This window comes from Tenrec ecaudatus, chromosome 9 (genome assembly GCF_050624435.1).
Source record: "Tenrec ecaudatus isolate mTenEca1 chromosome 9, mTenEca1.hap1, whole genome shotgun sequence".
NCBI lineage: Eukaryota > Metazoa > Chordata > Mammalia > Afrosoricida > Tenrecidae > Tenrec > Tenrec ecaudatus.
Window position 1 is genome coordinate 163,336,251 of NC_134538.1, and position 10,709 is coordinate 163,346,959.

The 10,709-nt window shown below is 43.6% G+C and overlaps 1 protein-coding gene across 3 annotated transcripts in view; it reads right to left on the reverse strand.

Moving 5' to 3' along the window:
- EZH2 (enhancer of zeste 2 polycomb repressive complex 2 subunit) overlaps positions 1–10,709 on the reverse strand; it is a 37,444-nt gene extending 26,735 nt beyond the window's left edge. For 2 of the 3 annotated variants that reach the window (XM_075558773.1, XM_075558771.1), the window contains exons 1-3: positions 10,621–10,709; positions 2,610–2,731; positions 1,830–1,931 (exon numbers count right to left, since the gene is read on the reverse strand). In XM_075558773.1, the coding sequence (XP_075414888.1) occupies positions 1,830–1,931; positions 2,610–2,726 (219 nt within the window). In that variant the 5' untranslated portion in view covers positions 2,727–2,731; positions 10,621–10,709. Of the gene's footprint in view, positions 1–1,802; positions 1,932–2,609; positions 2,732–10,620 lie in introns of all 3 variants that reach the window. The other variant, XM_075558772.1, reaches the window with a different exon arrangement.

Here is a 10,709-nt window from a genome sequence, read left to right on the forward strand (position 1 = left end):
CCATGACAGGGACCCTAGAACCACTCTTGCTGCTGTTAGTATAATTCTCTATAGGCCTCTGGGCTGCATACTGATATTGGTGATAGTGGCAAAACTGAGTACATTCCATGTGTTTTTTTCCTACTTTATTTTTCCAAACTTCAGAGATTTGTTCCTGGGAAGCTGGGGAGCAATGAAGCTTCCTTTTCTTTGACTTCCAAATTTCCAAAAAGGGTCACCAGACATCTTCCTTCTTCCTTGCAAAGACCCTCTTTGGTGCCATAACCAAAATTCCACTGACCTGAACAACCATTGTGGAAAGCAGTATGGCATTACCTCAAACAACTGGGAACAGAAATTCCATCCGATCCAGCAATCCCTCTGCTGGGCATATACCCTACAGTAAGAGCCTAAAAACCAACAGACATATGCATTCTTGTGTTCATAGGAGCACTGATCACAACAGTAAGAAACAGTCCAAATACTCATCAGTAGAACAGATTAAAAATTTGGGTACACAGAATGGAATATTATACCTAGCTAAAGAACCATGATGAAATCACAAAACATCCCATGACATGGATGAATCCAGAGAATCATTGTGAGTGAACTCATTCACAAAGAATAAATACTGTCAGAAACCACTGCCATGTGAGAAAAAACCAAGCCACAGACTTGCATGCCAAAGGGAACAGACTTTAGAGGTATTACAGGAGTGGGGCAGGGATGAAGAGGAAGTAAAAGACTAGAGGGTCAACAGGTGTTGGACTTGGGTAAAAAGAAGGATGAAGGACAAGAGGAAGAAATCAGAGAGTGAGGGGATAGCATGGCGTGGGCAGGGACATGATGTGTCTGAGCTATGAATGCCTGCTTGATGGTCTAAAACGTACCCATCTCGATTCACAATAAATGTAACAATTTTAAATAAAGGAAAAACTAAAAGTCTCTGATCTACAACATCTTAGATATGCCTTAATAATCTCCTAAGTTTTAGAGAACTCAGCACCAAAGAATAGGATAGGAAAATTCTTGTATATCTCACAGAATCTTGCCCACACAAGCAGTGTCACTTGGGATTCTGATGAAGTCAGACCACACTAACAGGCCTTTCGAGCCACGTGTCATGTGTCAACACAGGTCCAACCACAGGTCCAACCAACAGCAAATCATTACTCAATGGCCACAACCATGTTACAAAAAAGCAGATACTCAGAGAAAAAACATCTTCAGAACAATTCTATTGTCTGGTGCTTCCCATGCTTTGAGACCCTGATCAACATGAACCAGCGGCCCACATCACCACCCGGACCCCCAAGAGTACAGGCCTCTACGCCTGGGCTATGTATGTCACAGCAACAGACGGACCAGCATCCCACTGCTGAGGTGTGAGGTAGGCCACCACAGAGTAGTGCCTCTCTTTGAAAATCGGAAGCTCTTGTGGTGAAGATCTCACCAGTTCAGAAAATGCTTAAGAAAAAGCCGATCCAACCTAGAAACACTGAATTTTTAAGAATTCACAGAACCTTCATCTTCAGATAAAATGTTTTAGATTCATGCTTCACCCATGAATATGAAAAGGACATTTCTTATTGTCAGTGGCTGGGGAAGAAATGAGGGTATGCTGGACAAAAAAGTGCCTGTGTCACCTTCCAGCACCCTCTTCTAAGTACCAGGCTCCATCAACCCTGGATAAAGTGTGTGTGTGTGTGTGCAGGAGAGGGAGAGACACATCCCCAGGTCATCTCATCCTCCCCGCCATGCCAACACCCAAACCAAGCCCGACCATTCCCTGCTGTAAGCCCGCAGCACGCGTGTTCACCAACCTCCCTGGTCCCGCGCAAAGAGCTCACAGAAGTCAGGATGTGCACAGGCTGTATCCTTCGCTGTTTCCACTCCTGGTTTAAGATCTCCGTTCTTTCCACAATTTTCTGACGGTTGGAACTAAACATACTCTTTTAAAAGAACAAAAGAAGGGAGAACAGAGATCATTCATTGTTAGAAATGGCAAGTTACCATCTAGTGATTCCTCAAACAGTGAGAGCCTCTCCTCGGACACAGCTGATACTCCCTCCCTCATCTCTAGTTTCCACACAAATGCAGTCAGCTCCCAGTTTAGGGTCCTAGACTTATGGACGCCTTCCATGCCCTTTAATGACACATAAATTGTCCTCACTCTGAAAGGGTACTCTGTCCTTCATTAGCCACCTTTGCCAACTGCACGTGCCATTTTCAACCTATTAATTCACGGCCATCAAGACAATTCTAACCTCTAGTGATACCAAAGGACACAAGAGCTGCCCCACTGGTTTCCAAGCCTGTTGATCATTATTGAAGCAGACTGGCTCACCTCTCTAGTCTTATACACCTTTGTCTAACTTACTTACTCTTGCCTAAAGACAGGGCCCAACCAGCCAAAATCACAGGCAACTGGCCACACCCTTAATTAATGTGAACCCCTCCTCTGCTTTAGAGACATAAACGCTGAGATACACCCCCTTTGTACTGGGGTTCTGAGACAACATGTGCACCAAGGATATGTCTGCAGCCTGTATCCCGGTGTTGCCTTGCTGTGCAAGGACACTGGTGAGCCCTACCTTGACTTGGTCTGCCCGCCGACAGGTGAGCCCTACCTTGACTTCATCTGCCCGCCGGAACCGCTTGAGCTGCCGCAACCGCATGTACTCTGACTTAACTCGCTTCCGCCAGCACACAGGCCCCTTGTCGGACTTCTTCCCAGTCTGGCCCATGATTGCTGTAGAGGCAAAGGTCTCAGGTTAAACCGTGGGCAGGGGGACACCTTGATGTCCCCAAGAGCTAGGGGTCGATAGGAGAAAGGCCTGCACACCCTGAAGCAGAACTGACATGGGTCCACAGGACCTATGGGAATTAGTGGTGACAGGGACAGTCACTGCAGATGGGGCACCCATGATGAGGCAGCCCTGAGGTAGGCCCATGGGCACTCGGCATCTTCCAAGCCCACTTAGATTCCAGACAATCCTCTTCCTCCAAAACATGGTATCTTCAGACAAAGAGCCATTTCATAGCAGACAGCAAAGCTCTGTCAGGCCAGGGCCTCTGTGGTGTCTCTGGTCTGGGTGTGTCTCTGGAGCATGGGGGCGGGTCTTCAGACCAGAGACTGGGGCAGAGGTGAAGGAGTGAATGGGTTACTTAGGAGAGGGCTCAGGCAGGACTTGGTGATTTAAAATGGTGTGTGAGAAGTGACTTTGTGGGTGTCACAAACAAGTAGGGCTAGTAGCTCTGCCCAAGAACAAGCTGCTTTAGTAGGGGAGGGTCTCTAGGGCAGCAGTCACTAGCTATACTTCTCCACAGCCATACAGAGTTGGGAATGCAGAAAGCCGTTTACTCAGACCTGAGAGAAAGGGAGGCAAAGAAAGGCATTTGTTCAAACAGGTGACAAACGACTATGATGAATTGGCAGTACCCCGAAGCCCTTATGAAGCTTGTATTCTAGCAAAGAAACAAGATATGAAGGATACCAAAAAAAAACACATGGAATTGCGCTGGGTCAAGTGGAGCTTTCAGTTAGAGGAGCATCAAGCAATTTACTGAGTTAGTGCACCCAGTGGCATCACCTGGGAAGGTTCTCTCTGGTCACAGTGAATTTTTTCATGAAAGCAGTTCATATGAACCTCATTTCTTATGATGGCCAATTTAAGAGAAAAGCATGCAGCTACAAAATGTTGTTTCCTGCTCAGGAAAAATACCACAGAAACTGTTGTGATGTTGAACAAGCTTACAAGGACAGTACTATGGGAAAAACTCTCAAGTGTACAAGTGGTTTTCTCCTTTCAAAAGAACTAAAATGGCAATTGATGACAAAACTCCTTCTGGACATCCATCAACTTCCTGAATGGACAAAAATGTCAACTCATAGTGTATTTGTAGTCCATTCCACCAGGTCACACTGTTAATCATGCTTTCTATTTAGCGGTTCTGAAAAAAATGAGGAACAGTGTGCCACAAAAAAGGCCTGATTTTGTGGCAGATGGGCAACTGGTTTTGCCACAACAGCGCACCTGCTCATGCAGCCATCTCAGTATGGCTATTTGGGGCAAAAAAACAGCATGCCTCTCGTGCCCCATGCACCTTACTCACCTGATCTCATTCTGTGCAACTTCTTTTTGTTTCCACAAGTGCAAAGGGACATGAAAGGACAGCGATTTGACAAAGTAGATGAGGTGAAGAAAAAAAATGAGGAAAGTGCTGTCAGCCACCCAAAGAGATGAGATTGAAAAATGTTCCCTAGAATGGAATTGCAGATTTGACAAATGTCTTAAGTGTAATGGTAAAGTTGTTTGGTAAAGAAATATACATAGCTTTGAAAAGAATATTCGGTTTTTATTTTCAGGTCCCCCCTTGTACAGTCTGCTACAAGTTACAGCCCCAGTGTGCCTGTGACATCAGTGAGGAATCATATGGGAGAAGGGCTGAGGGTGGATGACAAAAGAATCCCAAAGGGTTGGCTTCTTAGAGGCAAGGATGGCAAGACTTGGTCACATGTACTCTGGACATGTTATCAGGAGAGACCAGTCCCTGGAGAAAGAAATCATACTTGGTAAAGTGGAGGAGCAGCAAAAAAGAGGAAGGGCCTGGATTAGATGAATGGGTTGTTACAGAGGCTACAATGGACTCAAATATAACAACTGTGAGGATGACACAAGACCTGGAAGTGTTTTCATTGCAGAGTCCTCACAAACATCAAGCCTCTATTGAATTCTTTCTGATCATTAACTGTGAGAAACAGAAGGATTTCTCCCAAGTTGTCTCCCCCAAATATCTGCCAAACTTAGCTGCTTGCGAATGACTATACACTTGGAGGTCATCAGAAGTAGATCAGGGGTTATTCTCCCTAAGAGCTATCAGCCAGCTAGAGCAATCAGATACCACTGTTTATCCCACAACAAATAAGGCCCACTCCCTTCTGATAAAGATAGTTGTTTGTTCCCTCTTAGGAGAGGCCAGAGAGGTCAAACGCGCCCTAGGATGACCAAGGTTAGGCTGACATCATGAATCTAGAGTCCACCCATCTTGTCATATGTATACCCCTAGACCTACCCATTCCTATGGGCTTATCCCTAGCTCATCCCCTTCCTGTCACATTTGTGCCTATCATGCATCCCTTCCTATGATGTGTATGCCTATTGTACTGGCCCTTCTTGTGACATGTGACCTGCAATTACACCCCCAAGAGATATAATGCTTGGTTAACAATAAGCGGGGTCCTCCAGCCTCCTGCCCAGGGCTCTGGCCTGCGGCCAGGCTCTCCAACCTCCAGCTAGGTCCTTGAGCCTCCTGCCAGTTCTCCACCCCACCTCCCCTCAGCCCACGCTGTGCGCAGACTTGGCTGGTAAGATCATGGCCATCCGGAGATGAGCATGCTACCATGAAACGTGTCTGAATCCATTATTTGACTCTCTTCTGTCTCATGCTCTCCATGACTTTAATATAACATATATATAACCGTACAATTGTGCTTACTGAACCTGTGATTAGTGGTGGGGGGCTGGCTCCCCCCATCTCATGCCACAATTAACCAAGCATAGCATTACTCATTGGGCTGTTAAACGCAGGTCAGCAGTTTGACTCCAGTAGCTGCTCCATATGAGAAAGATGAGGTTTTCTACTCCACTTCCAGATAGGTTTACAGCCTCAGACACCTACAGGGGCAGTTCTACTGTCTTATAGGGCCATACAGACTCAATGACATTATACTCTTAAAATGTGTGTGTTTTACTGTATATAAACTATATTTCAATAAAGTAAATTTTTAATTGAAAAATGAATACCTTGCTGGAATAATTTGGCAACACCTATTAAAACTTAATCTATTAAAACATAGGTAGTACAGGATAGGGCAGATCAGCATGGCACTAAACATTAAAACTTAACATTAAGGAACATTAAGACTCAAAATGTGCATAATCTTTTAAGACAGACATCTGACTCACTTGTTGTGGGGCACTTACAACACAGACCATTCACAAACCAGAATATCAGCTACCGCTTACTGAAGAAACAAGTACAACCAGCCTGGCAGAGAACAAAGAGCAGTGAATTCTTTCTGGAAAAGGTCAAAATACCACATAATCATGGAGTCAATTCCAATCCATACCGGTCTGATAGGACAGAATAGAATTGCTTCTTTGGGTTTCTGAGAATGTAAATCCTATAAGAGCACTCTACATCTTTCTCCTACAGATTGGCTGATAGATTCAAACCTCAGATCTAGAGGTTAGCAGGCCCCTGTACTTAACCCACTGCACTACCAGAGGTTCTTGTAAGGGTCCCAATGCTAAAATGTTTTACATTTGGCAGGCCACAAAGCCTGTAATATTCTTCTGTAGGGTTTGGTTATTTTGCTGGGTTTTTGTTTTTTTTTTTAACAATTCCTTTAAAAAGTTACAACAATCCTTAGCTGGTGGGCAAAAAATAACCCAAGGATGGATTTGGCCTATAGGCTATATAGTTAGTTAACTAAGACATCAGGACTTTCAAAACAAAGTGTCCAAACTAAAATCCTTGCTCCAATTAGTTACCTAATCTCTCCATCCTTTGTTACAATTTCTATGTATATTAATAAATACACAGCACTTAAAACAGCTGAATACTTAAGAGTCTTACAGAAATATCAACTACTTTTTATATGAAGTAGCTTTTAAAAAGATGAAAAATATTATATTTAAAAAGATGAATAAGAACTTTTTAACTCAATCCCACTCACTTATTTCTTACGAGTACATAAGGGAAAGTTTAGCAAGAAAATACATCTAACTGTAGGCAATGGGATTGCAAAAGTAAAAATTCATTTTGTAAATAATTTAATTTAGTTTTAATTTGAACACATTATTCTACTTAATCAGTGAAGACATTTCTAAGTAAACAGAAATAAATCAAATAGATATGTAGCACCATATCCTTTGAGGTCAAATAATTATACGGCAATGAATTTGAGTTGGATTTTGGAGCACATATTTCAATTTAAAAAGTGCTTAGCTCCATAAATGAGAAAGGGCATAAAATCTATATAACAGCAAAATAACAACTAAAAATCATTTTTATATGATCCTAAGAGATTCACAAACCTTAATTTATCCACTCCTCACCATAACCTTAGGGGATAATAACTGTCATTATCATCACCACCTCACTTCAGGGATCTCAGACAGCTTTGGAATGCAGTTGTAGAGCACATTGGTCTGGCTATGAAAGCAATCCTAGAAGACATCTTAGTCAGCCTAGGACATCAAACTCCCCCAAAACTAGAATTGTTTTGCAAACCAATTTTTTTTCCCAATTCAGAGAAATTCACCACTGTTAGAGGTTAAGGATCCTGAATCACCCAGGTGGCCAGTGGACAACTGGGCATTTTCATGGAGTCAGACCAGTGCTGTTGAAATTCCACCTTCCCACCCAGTCAGACCCTGTTCAGATTCCGCCTTCCCACCCAGGCTACACTGTTAAAATACAGATTCTGATTCAGGATCTCTGGGGTGAGGAGGTCCGTTCTCAGGAAGAAGTCAAGTCCAAACAAACAAAAACCAAGTTTGGATCCTGACTGCAAATTTCTAGCTGGATAAACCTGGATCAGTTCGTCTCTCTAGATTGCAGCTCATCTGTAAAGGTTTAGAGTGATTTTTGTAAGAATTTAAAATAAAGTATCTAAAAATAGTAAATAAATAAAGCATCTAGAAAAGAGCCACTTTAATATACTTTTCACTTAATTTTTGTACCAAGTGCTAAGTGATATGGTGGAAAGCTATAGAACACTAAACACCTCTTAAAAATTTTAACTTTATCTTTTGACACATTGTTGGATTTGCTAATCTAGATATACTTGCATCTAATGGTTGCCCCTTGGTCTATTACAGGTCCCACATGAACACAATGCAATATTCTGGGATTTCCATTTTTCTAAGTACTTTCCATAGTTTGTTATAAGCCACATAGTCACATGGTTTTGCAGTCAACAAAACCCATGTAAACTTTTTATATTCTTTCAGCCAAGATTCATCGGACGTCTGCAATATCCTTCATCCCACTGTCCTCTTCTGAACAGGCTTGAATTTCTGACAGCTCCTTGACAATGACTGCTTGCTACCCTTATCTGAATTATCTTCAACAAAAACTTGAGTGTGATATTAGTGATATTGTTCTATAATTTACACATTCTGCTAGGTAACCTTTCTTTGAATAGGTACAAAAACAGATCTCTTCCTGTCAGTTGGGAAGGTAGTTGCATTGAAGAACCAAAACCGAACCCAAGTCAGCAAGTCAATTCCGATTCACTATGACCCTGCCACAGGTGTTGAGTAGAACTGTCCTATAGGGTTTTCTTGGCTATAATCTTTAGACCTTTCTTCTGTATCATCATAGATGGATTTGAACCATCAACCTTGGAATTAGTGGCGAAGAACAGTTTGTGTCACCCAGGGACCCTGAAATACTAAGCATGAGTACCAAGTTCTGCCAACTCATAAGGACCATCCCTAACAAAAAAGGTTTTTTTAAACCTTAAGGTTTTCAAACCCCTACCTTTAGGGAAGCAGAAAGCCTCATCTTTCTCCTGAGGATTGGCTGATAGCTTTCAGGCAAACACTTTCAACATAAGACTATTATTTAATATCGAATGTTATAATTAGAAGAAATCTGGGATCTTGCTCACCTTGACAATGGCTTTTCTTTATAAACATTGAGTCTGTATCAATATAACTCAATTTAAATTGCTAACAATTCATCTAAATGTAGGAGTCCCTAGGTGGTACTAACAATCCATCCACTTAGCTGCCAAGAAAAGGATTTAGCTTCATCTAGAGCAGCGGTTCTCAACCTGTGGGTCTCGACACCTTTGGGTGTCAAGTGACCCTTTCACAGGGGTAGCCCAACTCCTAACAGTAGCAAAATTAAAGTTATGAAGTAGCAACAAAAATAATTTTATGGTTGGGGGGGTCACAACATGAGGAACTGTATTAAAGGGTCAAAGAATTAGCAAGGTTGAGAACCACTAATCTAGAGGCTTCTCAGAAAGGCATGATCAACTTTTTAAATATTCAGCCACCAGAAACTTTGAGGACAGCTCTACTCTGACATACATGGGTGACTAGTTTTTTCATACAGTATTTAACTATTTCCCATGATACTTTGAACAGTGCCTTGGATGTCTGTCGATAGCCAATAATCAAAATATACATTTATAGAGAAATTTAATCTCAATTTATTTACAAGTTACAAAAGTGTCTATCCTTGTCTAAATTTTCCTCCAATACACTTTCTCACAAAAATTAGAATTTAAGATGAAATTTTCCTGTCATTTCCAGAATATTTCTGAACACCTTCAAAAAGAAAGTTGATATATGCCCCACATAATAGAAATTGATTTTTTACTTTAGGGACTATGAACCGGAAATTAAAACAGATCTTAAATGTTTGAATTTTCTTACAAATAAATTCAATAAACTAATTAGAATTACACACGTGTTCTGCATTTTACTCCTAAATGTCAAATGGTAATGCTCATGAATAATGAGGAACGGAAAATAAAACACCAAAATGTTTAAGTGTCAACTATATATAACCATACTAAGCATTCATGTTTATTCAGGTCTTCTGTTGTTCTTATTGTTGTTTATAAAATCAATAATTGAAACTGATCTTTGAAACCCGGAATGTAAAACTTTTATGTCCAGATGAGTTTAAGAGGAAGCTGAGTTTTAACTGTGGTCAACACACATCTGATTTCTTGGGCACAAACGTTTCTGCATCCAGTCATTAGTTACTCAACAGAACTATTGTTCACGGGAAACAAGACCGGTAACAAGAAATTGGTAACCGTATCATCCACACACACATTAATCATAAGCGTTTGACTTTGATCAACAAAATCTATCATCTCATTCTCACCCCAGCCCTAGAGATTTGGGGACAGGAATAATGGGTTCCGAAATGACAGCTGATTTCGTCCGCACCTGTCGCCATTCTCGGACGTGCCCACAAGTTGACCGAAGCGGTTCCGGATTTCCTCAGAGATCCTAACTCTTTAGAGAAGGGTTCCCCGGTTTCCCCGAGAGCTTCTCCGTGTTTCCTCCCCCCCTACCCGCCACCTTTCAGAGCCAACTCACGGCTCGGATTTGAGCGGGGGGCGGGGGTGCACAAAGAAGCGGGAACTCCGCTGACAAAACCCAGTGGGCGCGCAGCTCCGCCCCCAAACTTCACAGTCGGCTGGGCGGCGACCGAGCCCCTCGCGCTGAGGGGCCCCGCTGCCCCGCGCACCCCAGAGACCCCTGGACCCCAAGCCTTTGTCTGCGCCGCGCGGCCGCCCCCCGCCAGCCCGTCCCAACGCCGCCCGCCCCACACAAAAGGATAGGTGCGCTCCCCTTGCGCCCGGCGCCGCGCGCCGGTCCAGCCCCAGGGCAGCCTGGGGAGGCGACCCGCACGTTTGCCGCCCCGTCAGGTACGGTCTCGGTCCCAGAGCGCCGCCCTCCGAGTCGCGGGAGCGCGGGACCCCTCCGCGCGCGCACAAAGCAGCGCCCACGAGCCCGTCGGAAGACTCCAGACACAGCCGACCGGAGTGCTTCTCGGCCCGGGCCCGGCCCCGACGCGAGCCCTCCCGCGCTACCGAGTTACCTCAGTAGCGTCGCCGTCCCGCACCGGCTCCCGCCGCCTCTGCGTCCCCCGCCGGAGTCGGGCGCTCCCGGTCCGAGCGCCAAACGTAT